Source organism: Numenius arquata, chromosome 21 (assembly GCF_964106895.1).
Source record: "Numenius arquata chromosome 21, bNumArq3.hap1.1, whole genome shotgun sequence".
Lineage (NCBI taxonomy): Eukaryota > Metazoa > Chordata > Aves > Charadriiformes > Scolopacidae > Numenius > Numenius arquata.
Genome location: NC_133596.1, coordinates 890,836 through 915,557, shown reverse-complemented (window position 1 = coordinate 915,557; position 24,722 = coordinate 890,836). Strand labels below are relative to the sequence as shown.

Below are 24,722 nucleotides of genomic sequence, written 5' to 3'. Positions count from 1 at the left end.
GTGACCCCCCTGTTGGACTGTGGACAGCCCTGGCCTCCCCTGGGGCGAGAGGGGCACAGGGCTGGTACCTGGTGCCCAGGGAGGGTTGGGGGGTTGCCCCTTGGGGGGAGCTGAGCCCTCCCACCCCCAGCAGCTCCCAGCTCTCCCAGGGGGCAGGCACAGCACAGGGCACTCGCCCCCCCCTCCAGGACCCTGTAATTAATGCCACTGGGAAACACACACCGCCCTGGGGGAGTGGAGCACCCAGGCCCCACGAGCATCCAGCCTGGCCCCCACGCGCTGGAGCAACGCCCCATGAGGAACGAGGGGAGAAGGCGCTTCCCCCGAGGGGAGCCCTGGGCCCCATGCCCAGGCAAGGGTGGCCCCGGGACCTGTCCCCAGGGCAGCGAGCAGCAGCAGTGCCAGCCCCACACGGCCACAGCCCAAAGACACGGCTGGGGCCACCGCCAGGCACGGGCTCTCCCCCCTGCAGAAGAGAGAGGGAGCAAACCCCCAACCCGCACCTTCCGACACAATTCAATTAAAAATCCTCATTTTTCCTGCCCTGCACGGGCTGTAGGCACAGCCAGCTTCCCCAGGCTCCTCCACCTGTAATTTGGCAGTACACGTCTGAAAACCACCACAAATACGGGTAACGAACTACTTCTTGCTTACACTGGATTAATTTAAGATTAGACAATCTGTATTAAAGTCCCTTCTTTCTCCCTCTGAGCTATGGAAGTAACATAGCAAGCCCTTGGCTAGTTATTAATTTTATTACAAATAAGCATTTAATGACCAAGTCAGTTGCAGTTTTGGCCAAAACAAAACCATTTCAGAAGAAAACAAAGCTGTGCTAGAGATAAGGGTGGTCCCGCTGCCAGGCGGCCCATCACTCTTCCAGCACCGCTGTAATAGGCACACGGGAAGATGCTCAAAGCTTTCCAGGCTAAAAGCAGCTTTACAGGGTATATTTAAAGTAATTGAGGAATAAATCAAGAGGGGCTGTGGAAAAGGTCACTTGGGATGAGACAGGACAGGGCTTAACGAAGTTTGGCATCAGACACGATGGGGGTTAGTGCTCAGCTGGGCTCCAGCCCTACAGCTTTCTCCAGACTTCAACCAACTGAAGGGTTCCCAACACCCCACGCTTCAGACAACCAGGACACTTTCTTCCTTTCTTCTAAACTACCAAAGACCAAAAACTGCCTCACTTACCCTGCGGCAAGAGGCAGGAGAAAGGGGAAAAAAAAAAAAAAAAAAAAAAAAAGAAAAGGTGAGTGTATTTCCCACGGCAGCACTGGAGAGCTGAGCTCACCATGGCAGGACAGCACAGATCCACACCGACACCCCCAGAGGAGACAGGGGAACACAGGGACACCCCTCCCCAGGAGACAGCACTTGGCACTGCATCGGGTGTGGGACACACGGTTCCACCGGACAGGAAAAGGACAGGGGAGGCTCTGCGTCCAACCAACGAAAAAAAGCACCACGAACTGCTCAGCCCAAGGCAAATCCCACGGGAGCAGTTAAAGGCAGCACCTGAGAGCCTGCTCTGTCCCTCCCCGGGATGCAAGGAGCTGAGATTTCCCAGCCCGAGGAGTGGAACCAGCGAACACCAGCAGGGTGTTCACTGGCAGTGACAGTCGCACCTTGGGTCAGGCGATGATGGGCTCCTGACAGTTCTGCTTTGGTTTTGTTCAGGTTTTTTCCCCACAGGATCCCAGCTCATTGCATCCCTGCAGTGACGTATCACCATTACAGCTGATCCTGTTCCAGATAAACTCTATTCCAGGAAGATTTCCCCAGTTCAAAGTTCGTGGCTGGCAATGAAAGCACCAAGACCCCCAGTGCCAAACATTTTTAACTACTGCTGAAAAAAACCCAAACAGAACATTCCCTCCCACCCCACTCCCCCCCAAAAAAAGCCAAACAACTGCATAAAGCTGCAGAGGCCCATCCTCTGCAGCACAGCACCGCTCAACATCTGAGCAAACCCCCAAAATCTACTGTCATCCACACCATTTCACCAATAAGGAATAAAGGCTGCTGAGGGAGCAGAACCGGAGGAGAAATCAAGTCAACTGCCAGCGCCCGAGATCCAAACTCAAGGCAGCGTTCGCAAGCCGTAGGAAGGAAATGTGCAACTGGATTCTCCCCAGCACATCAAATCCCAGCCCCTAGTTTGCTTTTTATCTCCAAGACAGTGCTAAACTGAAGAAAGTCTAGAGGTGCGTGTGCTGTGATGAGTTCTCCTTCAGAAATAAACAGAAACTACACAGAAAATAAACAAAGGACAGAAGAGCTGAGAAAATAAAGGGACATGATTTCATAACAAAAATTATAAAACCATAACTTAAGAAAGCCCAAAGCCAACAGTGTTCAAGCTATTGCTGTAAGAGCGCCTGGAAAATCTAATGAAGATTCTTCTCTTCAGCGAAGACACATCTGGAGAGAGAGAGAAAGAAAAGGAGCAGGAATTACTGACAGTGAAGAGCAACAGGAACAGCACAGTGATGCCTAACTCTTACATAGGTCACCATAACATGGGGGACCTGCCAACACTCTTCTGCTGGGGTAAAAGATGTCGATTAGTTTTATAGGGGAGCTATGGCAACATTAAGACCACCCCTGAGAGACCAAGCTCATCCTAGACATCAATAATTAAATAAATGCCAGGGAACAGGTGCTGTTAAGCTGAGAATTAACTTCATGCCCTTCCCAGCACTGCCCGTGGCTGGGACCAACGGAAAAATCTTCATTACGCTGCAGCTATTGAGAGAGAGATGGGCCGAGAGAGGCACCAGGTCAGGTTGGCTGGACTGGGGACACACCTCATGCGTCAGTGTCACTTTCCCTACAATTTCATTTGGGGACAGCCTCCAAGCCCTCAGGTATCAACGCAGCACCCAGACTGGCCACATTAGGGAGCACACTGGATACTGTCAGCGAGCCAAAGTCTATGGGTATCTTCAGGAGGATAAAAATTTACAGAGAAGGTTTTTCAGCTTTTAGTTTGCTCCTGTACCAGCTCTGGAACAACCCAACAGCCAGTGATCCCAGCTGCCTTCAGCACCCCAGAGGCCTAGTCCCGTGGCCAGGGATGGGCAAGTACTTCTGTGCTAGACTTTGGCTAACCCTCATTTTCACCCTGCAGTTAATTTTGGAAGCGTCTGTGGCATGAAAGAAAGGGGGAGGAAGGAAGAGTCAGATATCCCTGGTCCCCTGGCACCCAGCAATAAATCCCCGCTCTCACTCGACACACGTGTACACAAATGCTGCTCAGCTTCTCCAAAACCACCGCACAAAACCAGCCAGACCAGTGGGAAAACATGCTATGGCCACAATCACTGCATAAAGCGAGAACTCATTTAAAAATTCAGTCGACTTTTTTTGCTGGTGGAGTTTGAACGCAAGGGCTTAGTGCCCCCCCTCCAAGAGTGGATCATACACATCCAATTTTGACATCCACGCAACACCTGCATGGTAGCTGCTGCAATTCAGAGCTCAAGCCCACTGGTTTGGCAGAGAAACCTACTGTTTCAAAGGATGGGGAGAATGGCTATTTCAAAAACCTTCTTTGGCAAAGGTGAGAGAATGCTCCCAAAACACTAAACTTTCTAAATCCAGTACCCCCTTGCTCAGCTTTGCCTCCATTTTCAGGAACGTGTGCTGTATTTGTGCTTTTTCTTCAGTTGAATTTCATCTCACACTCCCACATGTATTTTTATACTTTATTATGTGTCCATTTGCTAAGGAAATGCCCACCCACATCTGTTACACAGACACGACATATTACACATCCCTCAGCACAGCTGCAACATGTGTGTGAGTACCAGCACTTTTCATGGGGTGCCAGTTTTCTACCAACTGATGTGAAACATTCAGATGCCACGAGGAAAGACCAGGCAAGGAATATTTTCCATAAGGAAAGAGGTTGAGGTTATTAGGAGTTACCAGGAATCAGTCATGATTTACTGATGGAAATTTCAGCTCTGTTATCTCCAAGTCAGGCGAGCTGCTGCCACTTCTGTCGCTGTACGTGTCCCTGCAGAATTCAGAAAGATTTTGTTTTACCAAGTTTTACAGACCTAGATTTGCATCAGGAATTAGCAGGGTTTGGTAGTAAGCACTGCCAGCTGAGGCTGAAAAGCAGAGCACACAAAATTCCTAGAATAGCTGTCCCTTTGGAAATAGGGCTGAGTCATCACCAATTTTAAGGTTTGTGAATGAAAGTGATTATAGATATAATAGGCGTTTTATAAGGCAAAGTTATTCTAAATGAAATTCATTAACCGGGAAATAGGAGACTGGTTAGCCACCCATAACCCATTCTGTTTCAGCTTCCCAGTAACAGCTGGTTGCATTTAACCCATTAAACAGCTTTTTTCAGATTCACAGAATAATTCCGATGGGAAGGAAGCCCAGGACAGCCCCACCGCAGGGACAGCCATCAGACCAGACACGGCTGCCCAGGGCTTTATCCCGTCATACTCTGAAATCCTCCAAGGACAGAGACTGTGCAGCTCTTCTGGGTAACTTTCCCCAGTGCATGACTGATCCAATAAGGAAAACGATTTTCTTTATATCCCATCAGAACCTCCCTTATTTCAATTTATATCCATTGTGTTTCCTCCTCCCACCACTCATTTCTGTAAAGATCCTGTTTTCATGTTCTTGCTAACGTTTCTGTAGGTGCTGACAGGCTGCTCTTAGGTGCCCCATAAAGCCTTCCCTTCTCCAGGCTCAACAAGCCTACCTCCTTTGGCCTCTCCTCACTGGGCAACTATTTCAGTCTCCTGGCCGTCTAGTAGCCCTCCACTAAACTCTCTCCAATTTATTGATTTTTTACTTGTCTGGGTGACCCTAAACCACACAGAATATTCTAGATGTGGTCTAACAAATGCCAAGTAAAGAGAGATAGTCACTCCTCTCCATCTGCTGGCTGTGCTAACAGCCCCGGACACTGCTTGTCCTTCCTTCGCTGCCAGCACACGCTGCTGATGCTCAGTTTGCTGTTCCCCGAGACCCCACCAGCAGAGCTGCTCCCCGGCTACTCAGCCCCCGGCCGGTGTTAAACCTCATCAGGCTCCTGTGGGCCCACTCCTCCAGCCCAGGTCCCCCCAAACAGCAATCCTATCCTCAAACATGTACTCTGTTCCCCTCAGTTTGGTGTCACCTGCAAACCCCATGGGGGTGCAATGATGAGACTTGTCTGAAAAGGTGATGAGAGTTACAAGGGCACAGGAATAACTGGGAGTACAGGCTGGCCTATAACTGCCACCAGTATTTTTAGATTATATGCTAAACCATGAGACAGTTTGTAACCACAATCACAAAAGACTCCAACAGCAGGTAATACTAACTTAGGATGCTGCAGTACAGAGGAAACTTCAGCTCCTCTGCCATGAAAAGCCATTTCAAACTCAAATGTACAAAAGCAGGAAATTAAAACATCCCTCAGCCCTTGGAAGCATTGACAGGAGGCATCTTCGCACACAAACTCCCCTCAGAGCAGATCAGTCAGAGCACAACTGACAGCCGTTGTCCAGACAGCAACACAGGAATTCCTGCGGTGCAGATGCATCACAGCTAGACCCAGAAAGGCCAATACTTTCCTTTTTGCATTGATTTAGTTTAATACATTTAGTACTATTTCTATTCTGCATTTAGTTTGGGGTTTTTTGTTTAGTGGATGTTAGCACTCCGGCTACACAAGCAAATCCTCTGTGTTCTCTTCTGTAAGGAGGAAAATGGGTCACCACCAAAGTGATGTTTATTTGTCGCATATTGCCACGTCTGCTGAGCAGAACTGCAGCACGTTCGGGAGCAGCAGAAGGAAGTAAATGTGCCATTAAGTCTACCCGAAACATAAGTTTCTTTGCAAACTGAGAAAAAAGAAAGTTTAAGTCAGCGGAAAAAAATGAAGCTGCAACCACCAAGGCCCATTCTTTAAACTAGCAACAGGAACAAGTTTCTTAAGGACCAGCCTATACCTAGGACTTGTACAAGGATCATGGGGAAAACCCCAGCAGGTCTCCAATCACCCAGAAGAGCAGGCCCAGCTGCAGCTTCCCCAATGCCTCTGAGTGTCAGCACAAGGCTGCAGTTAACGCTCCCTGAAGCCAGGACCTCCCAGCAGGACAGCTCTATCACCACAATCAATCTTAAAATATAAGACAAGAGGTTTCAAAGAAAGAGTGGAAAGAAGAGGTGCTGCAAATACCCGCTAGTTACCTCGCAGTAACTGTGCCAAGAGGATTCTCCAGTTTATCCCATAGGAAAAAGCACTGCCCTGTGAAAGGTCTGACTGCTGTCTTCCTTCAACCTACCTGGGCGACAGCCTGCAGCCCTTTTGTAGATAATGTGTGAGTCTTCCTGCAGATGCCAAGAGGAGGCCAAAGTACGGGGGGGATGGCTTAATTGGTCTTGAGAGGAATTCAGGGTGATACTGAACACCAACAAAGAAAGGATGGTCTAAGAGAAAGAAACAGAAAATATTAGTGCCAAGTCTCTGAAGCCTGCAGCTCAACTGCAGCTGAAAGCACTAATCGCACTGAAGTCTGACGATGGGGAAGAAGTGTTGTTTCTATCCTGCCCTAAATGGACAGCCACATGGGATTCTTTAGTGTAATTCCGAGAGAGCGTGGACTGGTCACACAAAAACCTCCTCAATTACCCTCTGAACACTTTCCTTTGTAAATACCTACACCCACAAACTAATTGCTTAAGTACTGACCTTCCAACTCAACCACTTCCATTCGCTCTCCCTCCTCATCCTGGCCTACAAACTTCAAACCTTGCTCTTCAAAACACTTTTTCAATTCTGGATTGACCTAGAAGACCAGAAGCAAGAAAACCCATGATCTCTTGTGTTTGGATTACACAAAAAAGCTTAACACCTACAATAGCATTTTTACCTCAAATCTGTGTCTATGTCTCTCTTCCAAGAAATCATGATCTCCATACAGCTTCCCTGCACCAAAAGAAAGACACTTCTTAGAGCAAACACCAAACAGTTCATGTGATGTTTGGCAAGTTTTAACAAGTTCATATGAAGAGCATCCATCAGAATCTGCCACTTCTCAAGGGGACCAAATTAATTGATCTCCATTTCACTACCAGAACAAAGTCTGCAAATATCGACCATTCAAGGATGCTTTGACATTCCCAGGTCTCCCTTCCCCATACCCACCACAAATGTATGTCATTCCCAGGAAACGCTTCCAAAAGAGGTAAGAAATGCCTTACTCATGATTGAATTCTTGGTTTGGAAGAGTGTTCTTCTCTTGCCAAGCCTCATGGTCCCGCCCATTTGCCCAGGATTATGTTCTGGCATGTCTATGACCTGCAGAACGCATTCAGAGAAGGAGGTGAGAATGAGGGAGGAATAACAGTCGTGGGCAGACTCTGAAACGTTAAAGGGGGGAGAAAAAACAACATCCTTACAGAAAACAAGCACATCACCCCAAGGAACATTGGCTTGACAAGGCAGACCCAAAAAAACCCTAGGTTAGTTAGCAGAGTTATTCTAGGAAAGGCTGTACAGAACACATGGAAGGTTTGCACGTATTTGGGAAGCTTTTGCATAGAAAATGGTCTCAGTCAAAGCCAGGCACTAATAATGTGCTATTTACTGAGCTAAATGTTAAACAAACAAACAAGCAAATTTACAGAAACAAAACCCCCAAATCAGAATCACTTATACTTTGATAAATAACTTCATAAGCTCTTTTTTTGAAAACTGTTTCCCTTTTGAGCAGCCCTTCAAATTATAGCAGAAGCCAATCATTATGGTGGACCCTCAACAAGGCACATGGAGCTGTGTCTGTCCACAAATGTTCCAAGGAATTCATGTCTGTCTATGTTAATTTCTGAGATCACAATTAAACAGTTATGCAGTGGAATCTGGGTATCACCAATCTTTAACATTTCCTCTGTGAAATCAGTTAGCTTTTGAACTGCCCTTTAAGAACCTTTTACCTATTAGAAAACACCTTGCTTCTTGAAAAAGAGTGATTAAAAATGAAAATATAAAAATATTAGTGTTCCACCTGTAGTAAGCACTGCAATCTTCTAGGAAGCAGCAACTGCCATACATTAACTAGGCAAAGAAATTTTCTTTTTCAGATTAGCAAATGATGGAAGATAGACTTAAAAGCCACAAAATGTAATAATCCAAGCTCTTAACTGTACCACCAGGTATGCGCAGAGAAGTCTAGCACAACAAGGATATTACAAGCAAGTCATCATAAACTCACCACTGGATGAGCAGTTTTGGGGTCAAATTCTGTCGAGTTCGCATCTGCAATGCGAGGTTCATCCATTAGTAACACGAAGTCCCTTACACCATCACAAGCATTTACAGGATCTCCCCCCAGGTACATCCCCGCGCTTCTGGCAAGCGGCGACCTGACCTGCATGGAGCCATTGCCCGCAGGGAGCTGCCAGCCCAGCCCCGGTAGCACAAACAGGGCCCTGCCAGCTTTGCTTGATTCCAATTTCTGAAGCTGCCTACGGGTTGCAGCCTTAGGACAACCAGTGAGGAAAGTGAGGGTCACTCAGGAAAAGCACACATTCAACAGCTTAGAATATTTTAAATAAAGCCAGAGAGCAGGAAGGGAGCAAAACTACTCTGAGAAACACATCTTACGCTACCTTCACTAATAGTGAGATGTGGAATCAGGTTGAGAAATTAAATTTAGTACTCTGTAAAAGGAGTTTTGACAACAGGGACTGAGTCAATTCAAGCAGTGAAGCCCAGAAAGCAATTCAACTCACTGAAGTAGGTGCAACTCCCTGGGCGGCTAAATTGCTTTTTGGTCTTCATTCCTACTGGCTATAATGGAAATTTAAGATGTCCAGCACACATAGGCACAACTCCACTTAAGTATTTTCTTCAGGAGCTGAACCTCACTCTAAGCAACAGAATGTTTTCTGTCATTACATCTTACTCCATTGATTTTTATTTGAATAGGATAAGGAAATTGTTCTTTTTCTTTTGAATTAGCAAAGGAGATGGGGGATTTCACAGGCCTAGAAAAAAAAAAAATCTACCTATCAATGAAAAATCCAAAATTACAGGTATTAAAAAAATTATAGGTATTACTCAAGCAATCAAAGAAATGACCAAAACCCAGGAAGGGGTTTGTGCAATTACCTTGCCAACCAAGAACACTGCGTGCAAACTCCACAACCGCTAACTGCATTCCCAAACAAACTCCTGCAGGAGGCAAGGCAGAACACAGATCACATCAGGGTAAGGGGCCACTGAGCCATTATCGCAAAGCAACACACCTTCAGGGAGCAGCCCTGAGCCAGAGCAAAACCTGGATGAGACAGAACTTTGACTTGGATTTAGGGGCCTCTTCACTCTGCACTAAGTAGTTCTGACAAGTTTTACTCCACACTTTCCCATCCACTCTGGATGGGAACATTTCCAGTCACTCACCATGTCCATTTCAGTTAAATGCAGTCACATATTTCTTCATACCAAGATCACCACAATCTCCTCTGAAGCTTCCTCTGAGACTGTGATCCCCTCATTATGGAGATGTCATCACATCCCAGCCAACTCTGACCACTTCAGCACTAACTACAGATGACAGCTGTGTTACCCAGGTAAAATGAGTGTAGGTCATTGTCTTCCTCAGCCAATTCTCTTCAAAATTGTACATTCCAGATACTAATGAAAATCAGTAAAGCTCTGGTTGCAGACCAGTTAGAAACATGCTTCTCACCTAAGAATGGTTTTTTCTGTTTTCTTGCCCAGGAAATAGCTTGAATTTTGCCTTCTGTCCCTCGAACACCAAATCCACCAGGAACCAGAACTCCGCTGCATGAGGATGAAAACACTCCATTCATGTAGGGCTCGCCAGCACAGTTTCCCGCAACCACGTACCACCTCTCTCCCACAAAATCTTGGACTTGCAAGACCTCAGTCCTGAAAAGGCCTTTAAAGTGCCCTACGTGGCAAGGTCTGTCTGCAGTACAGTTTCCATATAACTTCACATGAACCACCACATAAAATGTCACAGAGTTTTCAGGGAAACATTTTATAAAAAGCACATTTTACCTTCCCAAGAAATCCCAAATACAACTCCACTTAAGGTGGAGGTCACAGTACTAGAATGGTTCACAGTGCATGACCCTCATGCTCTGCACCAAACATGTTTGCAAACATGTCACCCAGCCAGGCCCATGCTGAGGAAGCCACTGGCTGCAGTGTGTCCTGACACAGGCACAAGGACACCAAATTCTGCAGGAGTTTCTTCATTCTCCTGGTACCGCCCAAAGCCTGTTTCCCTGAGGGCTAACACACCAAATTGTTCCTGTTTCCTGCGCTAACTCTTGGCACTCCTCTGCATCCTTACACTTTTTCCCTTCTCACACTTTCTGCCTAAAGAACTTTATACCATATTTACACCTTCCGTCCTCTCTCTTTGGCTTTAAATAGCCTTTGCCAGTACCTATCCTTTCCCCTTATTTCCCCTCACCCTGTTTCCCCACTAAGCCTGTGCACATCCCCATCTGCACCATCATCTCCCTTACTGCTGCCTTTCACAAACTCCCTCACTGATTTAACAACTCTCCATTTTACATTTTATCCTAAATTCCATTGAGGGGTATTTGAGGCAATGTCAGGCACTGTATTGGCACACTCTAAGAGAACAGTCTCCAGCAAGGCTCTTAATTCCACAACTGTCAGTAGCAGCAAATTTATTAGACATACTCCAAAGAAATGGCCAGAGTACAAGAGTCTTACTCAGCACCACACAGCTTCTGCCATGCTTCATGGTATCGGACAGGTTCTTCCTGCAAAGTATCTGGCTCCAAGTCAGCAGAGTCAATATACTGGAAAGAAATCCAAAAAAGGATGATGAGATATTGCCACAAGAATGTGCAGGGTCTCCTTAATTCTCATGAAATGAGAATATCATCATTCCTCCTGGATAGCTCTGGATTTGTTTCCTACTGGATACTTGCTTATGTTTTTTCTGGGCTGATTTCCTGTCTGCTAGTCAGCAAAACTGCTTTCCCCCACCTCATATTACAGATGCACAAACAGAAGCCATGTTTTTTCTCTTTCCCTCTCTGCAGCTTTGCTGTGACATACACAAAGTCCATAAGACCCAAACTCACTAAATGTGAAGTCTTACTGGAGCACAGCGAGATGGGAACAAAGGGCTATGCAGAAAGAAACAACCACACAGCAAGAAAAAATTAAATCACTATCTCATCAAATATACATCACAATCTTCAAGAGGGACTGCAGAACAAATAGGACATGGTAAAACACAGGCTGTTGTAATTAAAGGATGTTATGACCAATGCTACATATGGGAGAAACCTGCAAATTTTCCAGTTTCTCATCTCCAGTATTGCAGTATCTCCCAACCTGTGAACATTCTACCAGTCTGCTAACCCTTTGGAACAACCATTTTTGTCTCTCTCTTCCCCCCCCTCCCCAACTTGGAATACTGCTAGAGCATTTCTTTAACCCAAGATAAGATCTCCATGCACGGGGCTCACAGAATGCACTCCCCTTCTGCACCATACAAATACAGCTCTATCAGGAAGTACCCAGAGATGCATGTGCAGGGTTTACCCTTCACCAGTCTTACTTGTTTTTCTTCTTTTCTCCTCCACTGATTTTGTAAGTTGAAAGGTAACCCAAACGTAGAACAGTGCTGTTATAAACCAAGCACCTAATTCCATGACTCACTGGCATTGTGAAACCACTGGACATTTAAAAAGTATATTTAAGAGAAAGTAAAATTTCTGACAACTGACAGATATTTCACCTCTTCAGAGCATCTAGCTACAACCAAGAGGCTTAACAGCACCTTTGCAGCCAAACCAGCATTAAAACCTTAATAAAGCCTGAGGCAGAAGCATCATAAAACCTGTAAGTACCACAAGGATAACAGCAACAAACATAAAAAAAGGATCACTTCCAACAGCTCTCAGAGAAATTATGCAAACAGTGCCTTCTTCAAATGTATCTACCGCTCTCCCACAATTCAGCATGCAACACTGAGCACTGAAGAGTTCCCATCAGTTACACAGACACCTTGTATCTGACAGGATGAAAGGCTGGTTTGCTTTGAAGCTGTTTTGTGCCTGACAGCAGATGTTTTGATGCTGTAATCCAAAGACCATTTTAAAGTTCACTGGCTGAATCAACTCTCCCTTACTGTCTCTGGGTTTGTGAAAAACTTAATTAAGATGGGTAGCATGGTAAGTGGAAGGAGTACAGGGGGGAAATTTCTAGACACACCCCCACACACCCCTACCTTAATGTCAAGTTTGTGGTTGATGGCCAGTGCAGAATGCTCCAGTGCTTTAATGACAGACGCGTAGGAATCTGAAAACTTGGTGTATTTGCCAACAAGCGCAATGGAACATGTTTCAAGGAGACGGTCATACCTAAACAAAAACAAAACACGAGTGTTATTTCATTGTTAACAGGAAATGGGGACAAGAATCACATTCTGTTTTGTTTTTCAATTAACATAAACAGTTGGGCTCTTTAAAGTCTGTCTAACTAGAGAGATGACGACTTTGGAGGCGATGACCTTTCATAATAATTACGACTTAAAAACATCAAAGTAGGATTAGAAGAAAGAAAAAAAAAGTTGCAGAAACCACGTATAAATTAACTCATCTGTCCTTATGCAGAAAAGCCATTTTGAGTAGATCCAAACTGTCTTTTCAGGAAGCTGTATGAGACTCAAAGGCTGCAGTAAACTATTAGGAGTGAGGATCAAAGCACAACTCTGCATATGTTTATACTGTACAGCATCTTCCCACGCTGCTTCTGACTGAGCTCACTTCAGCAGCTAGAAACACAGAGAGGACTTCCAGAGTCCTGCGGCTGTACCGCCTGCACTTTCTACCCCTAGCACCTGACAGCACTCTTGGCTACAGCTAAGAGACTGTTTAAAGTTTATTTCAGAATTTTTAAGTATCACAGATCACAGAATTTTCTTGGTTGAAAGGGACCTTTGAGATCATTGAGTCCAACCAACAAAAAAAAAAAAAACCTACCAAAAAAACCCACAAAACACAACACCAAAACCAAACCAAAACAAACACCCATAACCACACACCACACCCACCCACAAACAGACGCAACCAACAATCTCAGGCACTAGAGCATGACCTGAAGTGCCATGTCTACACGTTCCTTAAATACCTCCAGGGATGGCGACTCCACCACCTCCCTGGGCAGGCTGTGCCAGTGCCTGACCACTCTCTCAGGAAAGTAATTCTTCCTGATAGCTAATCTAAACCTCCCCTGCCCCAACTTCAGACCATTTCCTCTGGTCCTGTCATTATTCCCCTGGGAGAAGAGGCCAACACCCACCTCTCTACACCCTCCTTTCAGGCAGTTGTAGAGGGCAATGAGGTCTCCCCTCAGCCTCCTCTTCTCCAAACTAAACATGCCCAGTTCCCTCAGCCTCTCCTCCTATGACTTGTTCTCCAGACCCCTCACCAGCTTGGTGGCTCTCCTCTGGACACGCTCCAGCAGCTCAATGTCCTTCCTGGAGTGAGGGGCCCAGAACTGAACACAGCACTCGAGGTGAGGCCTCACCAGTGCCCAGTCCAGAGGCACCATCACTGCCCTACTCCTGCTGGCCACGCTGGTCCTGATACAGGCCAGGATGCCGTTGGCCTTCTTGGCCACCTGGGCACACTGCTGGCTCATGTGAAGCCGGCTGTCTACCAACACCCCCAGGTCCTTTTCTGCTGGGCAGCTTTCCAGCCACTCTTCCCCAAGCCTGTAGTGTTGCCTGGGGTTGTTGTGACCAAAATGCAGGACCCATCACTTGGCCTTATTAAACCTCATCCCATTGGCCTTGGCCCATTGATCCAACCTGTCCAGGTCCCTCTGTAGAGCCTGCCGACCCTCAAGCAGATCAACACTCCCACCTAGCTTGGTGTCATCTGCGAACTTACTGAGGGTGCACTCAGTCCCCTTATCCAGATCATCAATAAAGATATTAAACAAGACTGGCCCCAAAACTGAGCCCTGAGGGACACCACTGGTGACCGGCCGCCAACTGGATTTCACCCCATTAATTACAACTCTCTGGGCACGGCCATCCAGCCAGTTTTTTACCCAGTGAAGAGCACACTTGTCTATGCCATCATTCACCAGCTTCTCCAGGAGAACGCTGTGGGAGACAGTGTCAAAGGCCTTACCAAAGTCCAGGTAGACAACGTCCACAGCCTTCCCCACATCCAGAAGGTGGGTCACATAGTCATAGAAAGAGATCAAGTTGGTTAAGCAGGACCTTCCTTTCATAAACCCATGCTGGCTGGCCCCGATCCCTTGGCTGCCCTGCACTTGCCGTGAGGGCTCACTCAAGATGATCCTCTCCATGATATTTCCCGGTACCGAGGTCAGACTGACAGGCCTATAGTTTCCCGGATCCTCCTTCCGGCCCTTCTTGTAGATGGGCGTCACATTGGCCACCCTCCAGTCATCTGGTACCTCTCCTGTTGACCAGGAATGTTGATAGATAATGGAGAGAGGCTTGGTGAGCTCTCCTGCCAGCTCCCTGAGTACCCTTGGGTGAATCCCATCCGGCCCCATGGACTTATGCATGTCCAGGTGCATAAGCAAATCATTAACTACTTCCTCCTGGATTACAGGGGGGTTGTTCTGCTCTCCATCCTTATCTTCCAGCCCAGGAGGCTGAACACCCTGGGGATAGCTGGTCCGACTATTGAAGACAGAGGCAAAGAAGGCATTAAGTATCTCAGCCTCCTCCTCGTCCTTGGTCACAATGTTTCCCCCCTCATCCAGGAAGGGATGGAGATTCTCCCTGACTCTCTTTTTGTTGATGTATTTATAAAAACTTTTTTTGTTGTCCCTTATATTAATGGCCAGGTTGAGTTCCAGCTGGGCTTTTGCCTTCCTAATTTTTTCTCTGTATAACCTAACAAGATCTCTGTACTCTTCCCGAGTTGCTTGTCCCTTCTTCCAAAGGTGGTAAACCTTCCTTTTTTCCCTAAGTCCCATCAAAAGCTCTCTGTTCAACCAGGCCGGCCATTTTCCCTGCCCTTTAATTTTGTGTCTCATGGGGACAGCCTGCTCCTGGGCCTTTAGGATTTCCTTCTTGAAGAGCGTCCAGCCTTCCCGGAACCCTTTGCCCCGCAGGATTATCTCCCAATGGACCCTCCCAACCAGGGTTCTGAACAGGCTAAAGTCCACCCTCTGGAAGTCCAAGGTGGAGGTTTTGCTAACCCCCTTCCTTACCTCACTAAGAATTGAAAACTTGACCATTTCATGATCGCTAAGCCCAAGACGGCCTCCGACCTCCACATCTCCCACTAGTCCCTCTTTGTTTGTGAAAAGTAGGTCCAGCGAGGCACCTCCCCTGGTAGGCTCTCCTACCAGTTGTCTCAGGAAGTTATCTTACATACACTCAAGGAAACTCCTAGACTGCCTGCTCTCTGCTGTGTTACATTTCCAGCAGATATCCGGTAGGTTGAAGTCCCCAACCAGAACAAGGGCTGGCAATTGCGAGACTTCAGCCAGTCTCTTATAGAATACTTCATCAACCTGCTCATCCTGGTTGGGTGGCCTATAGCAGACTCCCAGCACAAAATCCCCCTTGTTAGCCTTCCCCTTCATCCTTACCCATAAACACTCAACTTCGTCGTCACTGGAATCTAGCTCTATACAGTCAAAACACTCCCAAATGTACAGAGCCACACCCCCGCCTCTCCTTCCTTGCCTATTCCTTCTGAAGAGCTTGTAGCCACTCATCGCAGCATTCCAGTCGTGACCATCATCCCACCAATTTCCATGATGGCGACTATGTCATAGCTGTCCTGCTGCACAATGGCTTCCAGCTCATCCTGTTTGTTGCCCATGCTACGTGCATTAGCGTAGATGCACTTGAGCTGGGCTCCCAATTTCACCCCCATCCTTGGCCCTTTATCCCCAGGCTCATTACCAGTGGGCCTGGTTTTATCCCCTTCCCCTCCACCTCTAGTTTAAAGCTCTGTCCATGAGCTTTGTTAGCTCCTGGCCTAGTACCCTTTTCCCCTTTCGGGATAGGGTTTTCCCATTGTTCGCAATCAGAAATTTCTAAACGTCTATCCCTTTTCTCAAATGAAATGACAAAGCGAGAGTCCTCGCTAATCCAGCATCCTTCAAGCCTTGGCGTGCTTCCCTTGGGTTTAATCCTGACAGGCCCAGTTAGTTCCCCTTCCCCCTCATACCTAGTTTAAAGCCCTACCAATGAGCCCTGCTAACTCCTGCCCCAAAATTCTTTTCCCCCTCTGGGACAGGTGTATCCCACTTGCCACCAGCAGGCCAGGTGTCTTGTATAGCTGCCTATGCTCAAAAAACCCAAAACCCTGCCAATAACACCAGTCCCGGAGCCACGAGTTGACCTGTTGCCTCTTCCTATTAAGTACCTTCAACCGAGCTGGTTACTGAGGGCGTTCCCCATCAAAAGGAAATGTTACTGGCAGTGGTGGCCTGTGTTGGGCATATAAATAAAGAGAAACATCTAGAAAATTAATTTCTTATAAGGACAAACATATCTAAGGCTTCAGAAAGGGCCTGAGTGCCAACTGAAAAGACTCAATTCACAATTTCCCCATGAACACGGAATCTATTCCCCACAAGAAAAAAAACAAACACTGTGTCCTCGGAATCTCAGACAGAACAGTTACGAAATAGTTGTTTCACTCGCTTGAAAGCACACTCCAAAGATAGATTTTTATTGACATTCCTGATCACTCCTACACATACGCCTACAAAAGGATTTCAACACTTTGTAACATCACTGGGTCTTTTTGTATAAAAAGGGAGGGAGAACTGTCCACCTTTTAATTACCTCAAACTTGTTTTGACATAGACAGCACGTTACCAACCCAAGATAAGGAACTCAGTAACATTATCTTACAGCATTCTCAAGTTGAAGAAGATTTTTTTTCAAACAGTTATTAAACATCTAGGAAGGAAGTACGTTTTTGTAGTTAAAAAAAAACGTAAGAAGAAAAAAATTTGAGCACATAAGAACACCTGAGGAATATGAAGTAACACTTGTCACCTAATAACCACCAACCAAGAAGAGCAACTAATCTGCAAGCAAGGCCCCGCGGTACAGCTCACCTATCTGCCATTTCCTTCCACTTCATGAGCATCCTCCGGGCCTGCCGCTCAATAGGGAGGTCAAGCCTGTGTCTGAAGTAGTCAACAACTCCCTGCTCCTCTAACAACAGAGGGACCCGGTAGATAGAAGAGACATCATGAACACAGATGACCTGTTCATAAAATATGAGTGTCATTAAAACAGATCTAAGTGCCTGTGCAATTATTTTTAGACAGATATTCAGAGAGCTTCTATCTCTAGCAGACAGCCGTGTGACCACCTAAACTTCCAGGAAATAACATCTGTTGATAATAATATATTAATAACCTTAATACTAGCTTCCATATACTTGGAAAGATCATCCTTCAACACTTCCCAGGTATTACTGATCACCAGAGCTCCTTGGGAATGGCTACAACACGCTAATGGAGCAGTGAGAAAGGCAGCTGCTGTGCAAGTTACGCGAGTACATAGCAAATTTCAAAGAACACTTCAAAGAGACTTCTGTGATCCAGCCCTTTTGGTAATCCCAGCTGAAACTACAGCTAAACTGCCCACAAGCCCAGCCTCCCCATTCCCCACCACTGTCATTCTTAACCAGGGCTCCCAGTTTGAGTAAAGCCCAGGGGAATCTATGATCTCAACACAGTGATAAATTTTACAGGATTTAGGATTTTAGGATCAAATTTAGGATTAAACAATTATGAGCAAAGAATTCTTAGGTCAATGAGGAATATCTATGTCAATGGTTCCAGTTCACTGAAATGGGCTTCTGCAGAAAAGGAAAGATGGCTCTGGACAACTGTCACCTGTCTGTCAAGAATGAGACTGTAGTGTAAGGATCAAAGATATAGTGGCACAACTATTTTTAAATCCTCATTTCTCCTGACTCAAATGAAAGCAGAGTTAACTCTGCACCAGTAAAACCCCCTGGGCTGCAAATTTTCCTCCTTCGTAGTCAACAGCATTTACTTCTCAATTCAAGTGCAACTGCAGTCAGAGACACAACTATGTAAAATTGCTTTAAACTTCCTGGAAAGTGCCAACTTACTTTCAACTCCTGGCCAACAAGAGTAGATACTGTACTGCTGACACATCGATACTATTGCCAGCTAATTCTCAATGTAATACGTGAAACCTCAAGACTCAATTTGATCTTGCTGTATAGGAAACTAATAAAAATGACTCAACAGACTGAGTATCACTTCACAATTCCAGGCTCTTTCTCACAAAGACAACATTTTTCAAGCTCCAGCTGGATTGGCAAGTGCTAGTGTTTAGCCTACAGTCTGATTCTTTTCCAAGGTCTACCCCAGCCTATGCTATGCAGAGTAGTCTCAGTATAAAAAGAATCACGCTAACACAGAATTTTTGCATGTCACATAACATTCAAGTGAAGCAATGCTTCTCTCAAATACCATTTCAACTTTTCTGTGCAATCTCTCCTCATGCAATCTTGGGCAGAAGAATAATATCATTAAAAGAGCAGTGTATGAAATACATGAATGTATCCTTTAAACCTAATTTTGGGCAACTGCTGTTTGGCCTCTAAATACTGAAAAATCTCATTCTTCTGTATGCACAGAAGGAATGCGGAAGGAGAACTAAGATCAAAAACAGCTACTCAGAAAATACCTTGGATTCCATAGAATTCTCTAAGCCTGCACTAACTACCTTATAAGAAAACCTGGCTGCTGGAATAAAATGGACTATTTTTGTAATGGTTACATGTGTAAGGAATGTAGGTAAGACAAAGCAGCAAATGAATTATGCAGCTAACAAAAGACACGGCTAGAACACAAAAGTGCTATGCTCAAATAAAACTCCACTCAGCATTTGACAAACAACTAGAATATTTATTGCAAGGAAGTGCAGACAGCGATCTTTACCTGTTCTGGTTCAACATGACAGAACATGGAAATCTTTTCTTTTACTGAGGTATCCAATGGAGTGGAGCACCTGCAAACAATCTAACAGAACAGCAACATCAAGGCTGTGAAGCAAAACAGAAGTACTCAGACATTCATATAATAAACCTCTAAAAAAAGCTGTCTTTCTGCAGTCCCTGTGACTTGGGGAAAAAAACTAACTCTGTTACTTTTACTTGTATATTGCTAATAAACAAGAGCTCTCAACTTAAGCATTATTTAGATTAGAATGTTGTTGCAATATGCCAGTACTGCATTTGAAAATTCAAAGCCATGCAGCAAACCTTACCAGATCTGGGGAGAGACCAAGACCTCGGAGTTCACGAACACTGTTTTGAGTGGGTTTAGTCTTCTGCTCTCCTGTAGAGCTTGGCTGGGCAGAGAAGAGCAGAAGTTGGTATATCAAATCATGATGATATGTAGCAATGATTCCTAAGGCTAATTGGGACTCTCCACCCTATTCATCCTGGAAAAACTTTGACGCAGTTCTCAGGCATTTAACAAGAACTCTAAATAGCCCTGTATGCTACCAATTTAATTTCAAGGATTGAAAGAAATCGGCAGGAACTGGAGTTCAAGTCCATACACTAAGTGTGCATAATAGTGAGGGAGAGAACAGAAATCCTAAGGTTTTTATCCACTGCTCCCTGCAAATACCTAATATTTTGTATTTCTAATTTTTTTCTCCTGGCCTGGACAAAAAAGGAAAGCAAGAGAAGAGAACAAACATTGATCCGCACTCAGTAATTCTATCAAGTTGCTCTGTCAAACCCATTTCCAAGACAAGGAATATTCATGCTCTCTCGTATAGTTAACACGACCACGGAAGTATTTTCTTCAGCAGTGACTGCTGCAGTAGAGGTTTTTGTTTGGCAAAGACTGTAACCTGCCTTCAAAACTAGGGCAGCCAGAGGTTGTATCAGGCATTATATGGCATAAAACACTTTCATATACTTTTGGTGTTAACCAGAGTTCACCTCATCCACTTAGCAATAACGATATTTTGGTTTTCTCTGTGATTCTTAATTAACTGATTCTTATCATAGCACTGTCTCATAATACCTTTTCTTAGTTGAACCTCTGAACCAAAGGGCAACTGCCACTCAGATTGCTATGGCTTACATAGCAATCAGATGTGAGAGTCTATGAAATTACTGTTAAAGATCAGAACACACATTAAAAATATTGTCTAAGGGGAAAAAAAAACAGATTGTTTCAAAACACAGTATTACGTTTTGAAATTACAAAAGTAACCCAACCTATTTCATAAACTAGAGCTATTGTAAGCCTGGGGTGAAAGAGCACACAGCAACAGAAATATTAAAGAATGCCAGGAAGACCTTGGAATATGGTCTTATTAGTAAGTCCAAATGGCTGTGAAGGCTGCCTGTATCACTGAAGGTTATATTACCTTTGCAGAAATGAAAGGCTATGCAAATGAAAGGAAACTGAAAGTTTTCAGCCCTAGAAAGCAAGTTTACCTGCAAAAGCTAGGAGACAATTCCATAAAGAAAACCAGCAGTTAAAGATGCAAAGCTGCATTTGCTGCAACTCCCAACTATTTACTACATATTTACACACTTCGAAAAGTTTCTGCTCACTTCTTGCAAATCTTTTTGAATACATAACCATATATTCTCTGCATTTCTTCCACAAGTTTCTATATATAGAAATACAAATCTAGCAGTCCCTATAGACATAGCATTTCAGAAATACATATTTAGAAAGCAAGTTTTGGGTTGGGGAAGCCCCTGACCACTACAACATTTTAGGTCCTTACCTGGGGAACTAGACTGACATGAATGTTACAAAAATTCTCTCTTTTGGCTTTGAACTGGAACTGGCGGAAAGCTTCGATGAAAGGCATACTTTCAATATCGCCTACAGTCCCACCAAGCTAGAAAAGACAGACATTTAGAATTAAAGTTAGTACCAAAACATCATCTACTGAATTTTTATGCTGACGTGTACTAAAACATACATAAAAGGACACTAAAACACCTCCCCAGCACCTTCCTCTGATTCCCTAAATAATCATCAACACCAAGATGAAAAACAGGATTTACCTGCTTGTACTACTTCCACAGCCTCCAATCTACCCCAACTATTATTTTACCTTTAAGATTTCCCCAAAAATCAAGACGCCACAAGAAAAACAGCTTCTCATATGGCCATTGTCTCTCCAGGGACATTAGCTTTGTCTCTATTCTCTCTTCAGGGAAAAGATTTAGGTGTTAAAATTATCACTTACAAACATTAGGGGGCACTGAGAAGCAAAATTTCTGTTTATATAGAGTGGTTTTGGACACATGCAGGAACAGAGAAGCAAAATTTCTGTTAAGTTTTAGTAACTATATAGAGTGGTTCTGGACACGTGCAGGAAGAGAGACACAAAGCACTCTTTGGAGCAGTGACAGACTCCCATGCGTTGCAGAGAATGCCTCTGAGGTACCTGTGATCCAGGCTTGTAAATCCTGGAACAGGAATTGGCACTTAAGCTGCAGGGAGAGTCCTAAGTCACCATGACCCGGGCACTCTGACAAGCTCCCTCTCTCCTGCATTAGCACACCCCACCAGCCAGCTCAGCAGCACCGGCAGAGCCTTTGCCGTGCTCCGTCTCCTCTGGCAGCAGGTCACCCCACACAACGCACAGGAAACCAAATGGGGCTTGTCACCACTAACTTGTGCCACTCACTTTTTTAGGCCTGTGCTTGAACTCGTCACTACAAAGCTCCCGTTACTGCTAAGGAGGAAAGACAACTGCTTCCAGAGGGTGTTCTACCAACCCTCCCTCTACCCACTGAGGAAGAAGAGGACACAGTGTGATTAACTCAAACTTTGGCATAGAAAGTTAAGAGTGAAAATCCATTCTATAGACTAATTCACATTACGCTAGAGAGCAAAGCATCTCAAGAATATAGCTGTCTAAAACCTAAGTCTTTCCATGTATGGATTCACGGGGCATTCAAAAGATTAAACTGAATAAGCAAGGCTAGCAATGGGGATTTTTAACTAACTCAACAAAGTGCAAAGTTGAATGTTACTGTAAGAAAATTTTACAATTGAAAATATGCATACAGTTCAGTTTACTGCATACAAGAAGCAAAACCATATTTATTTTTTACTTTCACTTTTTAAGAGCTACAAACCTCAATCACACAAACTTGGGGTTCAATGCCATCTTCATCTACAGGAATTCGTGCCTGCCTCATCACCCATTCTTGTATAGCATCCGTGATGTGGGGAACAACTGAAAAAGAAAATCAGGCAAGGGTTAAAGCAACAACCCACGCACATTCCTCCCTCTAACTCATTACAGAGCGAATGACTGAAAATAACTAGCCAGAGCTTCCCATATAACTTGAGCACCGATTCATGTCTCTAAAGAAGTATGCATTTTTGAAGTGATCATTCTTGGCCGTGATTTTCAAGAGAAGTGCCTTGGCAGGAAATGTAATCCTGCCTCAATTTAAACACACGTAAGCAACGTTTCCTTTAAGCTGGAAGATTCAAGTACAAACAGTTCTTTGCTCTAAGCAGAGAGACTTGCTCTGTTCTAAACTGTCTGTAAAAGTCCTTATCCAAACCAGCTGTGGCAAATGCTTAAAAAGGGATCCGACTGATCTGATCCTCAAAGATCCTTTGGGTTTTCTACTGACATGACAGTTATCAAAAGCAATAACCATTTTAACCAGCTAACAAATAATCCACAGGGGTATTAGTCTGAAGTCTGTTCACACCTAGTACTGGCAACATTAGACAGTCGGACCCGAGTCCGGCTACAGTCCAAACAACAGGCAGTATATTGCTGAGTACTGGAAGACCTTGAGGGGCTTACAGGTAACCTCACTCAGTACGGCACGCACCACACTGCACTGGTGTACAGGTGTAGTGTAGGGTACTACTTATCCTTTTAAAAAATAAACAAAAAACATGACAAAACGTACAACAAACACCTCAAGTTAAGACGCAATGCAAAAGCATCCAACCAGGACAGAAAAACAAAATATATTTCTAAGCATCAGGAATTAAGCTTCACGTCACCTTGGACAGTTTTGCCAAGATAGTCTCCCTTCCTCTCCTTGTTGATGACATACTGGTAGATCTTCCCAGTTGTCAGATTGTTGTCTTTGGTGAGTCGGATATCAAGGAAGCGCTCATAGTTACCAAGGTCCAGGTCCACTTCCCCTCCATCATCCAGCACAAACACCTCCCCTGCGGCACACAGGAAAAGGCACAAGCGCACATGTCAAGGGGAAACAGTATGCATCAGCAATTTGTTGGTTTTGCTTGTGACAGCTAGAATTCAAAGTAAGGAAACACCTTCTTTGATTGCTACAGCAAGTTTAGGAGTGGCCAATAAAACTAAAAGCCTTATACAACAAAAAGGACTCCTACACTGAGGACTGAATCCCTCAACCAGGCAGCAATGATAACAGCCCAAACAGCACATCTCTGCTGTTTGCTGGTGGCACGATCAGCCCCAGAGCCACCAACGGGCTCAGCCTGCAGGTCCCACACGCAGGACCAGACTCAAACTCTTCCACCATGCGAAGGAGATGGTTCCTCCTAGGCAAGGCCAGCCCCGGGGACCCACTTGGAAGCCCCTGGTGCCGAGCCCAGGGCCAGCCGCCTGCCAACGGCTCAGCCCCGTCAGGCCACTCACCGTGCTCATACGGGGAGAAGGTGCCAGCGTCGATGTTGATGTAGGGGTCGATCTTGATGGAGGTGACATGCAGCCCGCAGGACTTGAGGATGGTGCCGATGCTGCTGGCAATGATCCCCTTGCCAATGCCCGAGATCACCCCGCCGGTGACCAGGATATACTTCATCTGCCTTGCTGCCTGATACCGACACCGCCTCAGCAAAGGCTCTGCCCCGGGCAGGCGGGGATAGACCCACTCCCTGGAGGAGCCCTGGGCCCCCGCCATTCCTGTCAGCGACCCCCCCCGCCAGCGACCCCCTCCCGCCATTCCTGTCAGCGACCCCCTGCCAGCCACCTCTCGTTCAGCGACCACCTCCCGCCATTACTGTCAGCGACCCCCCGCCATTCCCTCCCTGTCAGCGACCGCCCCCCGCTATTCCTGTCGGCGACAGCTGTCCCGTTCCCCCTTGTCGGCGACCACCCCCCGCCATTCCCACCTGTCCGTGAGGGCCGGTCCTCCCTCTGCCCCCCAGCAATTCCCGCCCTAGCCGCGCCACCCCCCGCTCCCTCCCGTCCCCTCCTTGTGGTCCCGCCCGCTCCCCACCGTCCCCCCGCGCCCGCCCGCATGGTACCGTCCGCCTTCCCTCACCTGTGCCCGCCGGGGCGGCGCGCGGAGGGCGTAGGTCGGTGCGCGTGCCGCGCTGCTGCCGGCCGGCTCGGCGGGACAGCGCATGAGGCCGGCGCGCGGCGGGGCGCAGGCGCCGAGGGGCGGCAGCGCATGCGCGATAGAGGCAGGGCGGGGAGGCTCCCGCGCTCCGGCGGGGCAGAGCCCCGCTAAGGGCCGCCCTCGCCCCGCCCCCGACACCTTCCCGCTTCCCGGTGCCGGCGGGAGGCGGGCACGGCCGGCCTGTGACTTCCGTCCCTCGGGAACCGCGCTGGGTGCTGGCACAGCCCGCAGCCCCGCGAACCTCGGTGGTGGCCGGGGGGACCTGGAGGCGGCCGGAGAGGAACGGCAGGGTCCTGTCAGGAGGAGGGTTTGGCCTCCCTTCG

The 24,722-nt window shown here is 46.2% G+C and overlaps 1 protein-coding gene across 2 annotated transcripts; it reads right to left on the bottom strand.

Moving 5' to 3' along the window:
- Nucleotides 1-3,708: 3,708 nt before the first annotated feature.
- Nucleotides 3,709-24,452, bottom strand: CTPS1 (CTP synthase 1). Of its 2 annotated transcripts, none has more exons than XM_074161950.1 (18): nt 24,322-24,452; nt 23,694-23,867; nt 23,072-23,242; nt 22,177-22,277; nt 20,808-20,924; nt 19,317-19,400; nt 18,989-19,069; nt 17,120-17,271; nt 12,276-12,408; nt 10,745-10,833; nt 9,720-9,814; nt 9,140-9,202; nt 8,241-8,284; nt 7,231-7,327; nt 6,900-6,955; nt 6,719-6,815; nt 6,312-6,456; nt 3,709-4,027 (listed from the first exon to the last, which is right to left on the bottom strand). In XM_074161950.1, the coding sequence occupies exons 2-18, from the start codon at nt 23,857-23,859 to the stop codon at nt 3,943-3,945; spliced, it is 1,776 nt and encodes a 591-aa protein (XP_074018051.1). In that variant the 5' UTR covers nt 23,860-23,867; nt 24,322-24,452; the 3' UTR covers nt 3,709-3,942. The 2 variants fall into 2 exon arrangements, with proteins under 2 accessions (XP_074018051.1, XP_074018052.1); XM_074161951.1 differs by having other exon boundaries at nt 23,694-23,871; nt 24,322-24,384.
- Nucleotides 24,453-24,722: the final 270 nt, after the last annotated feature.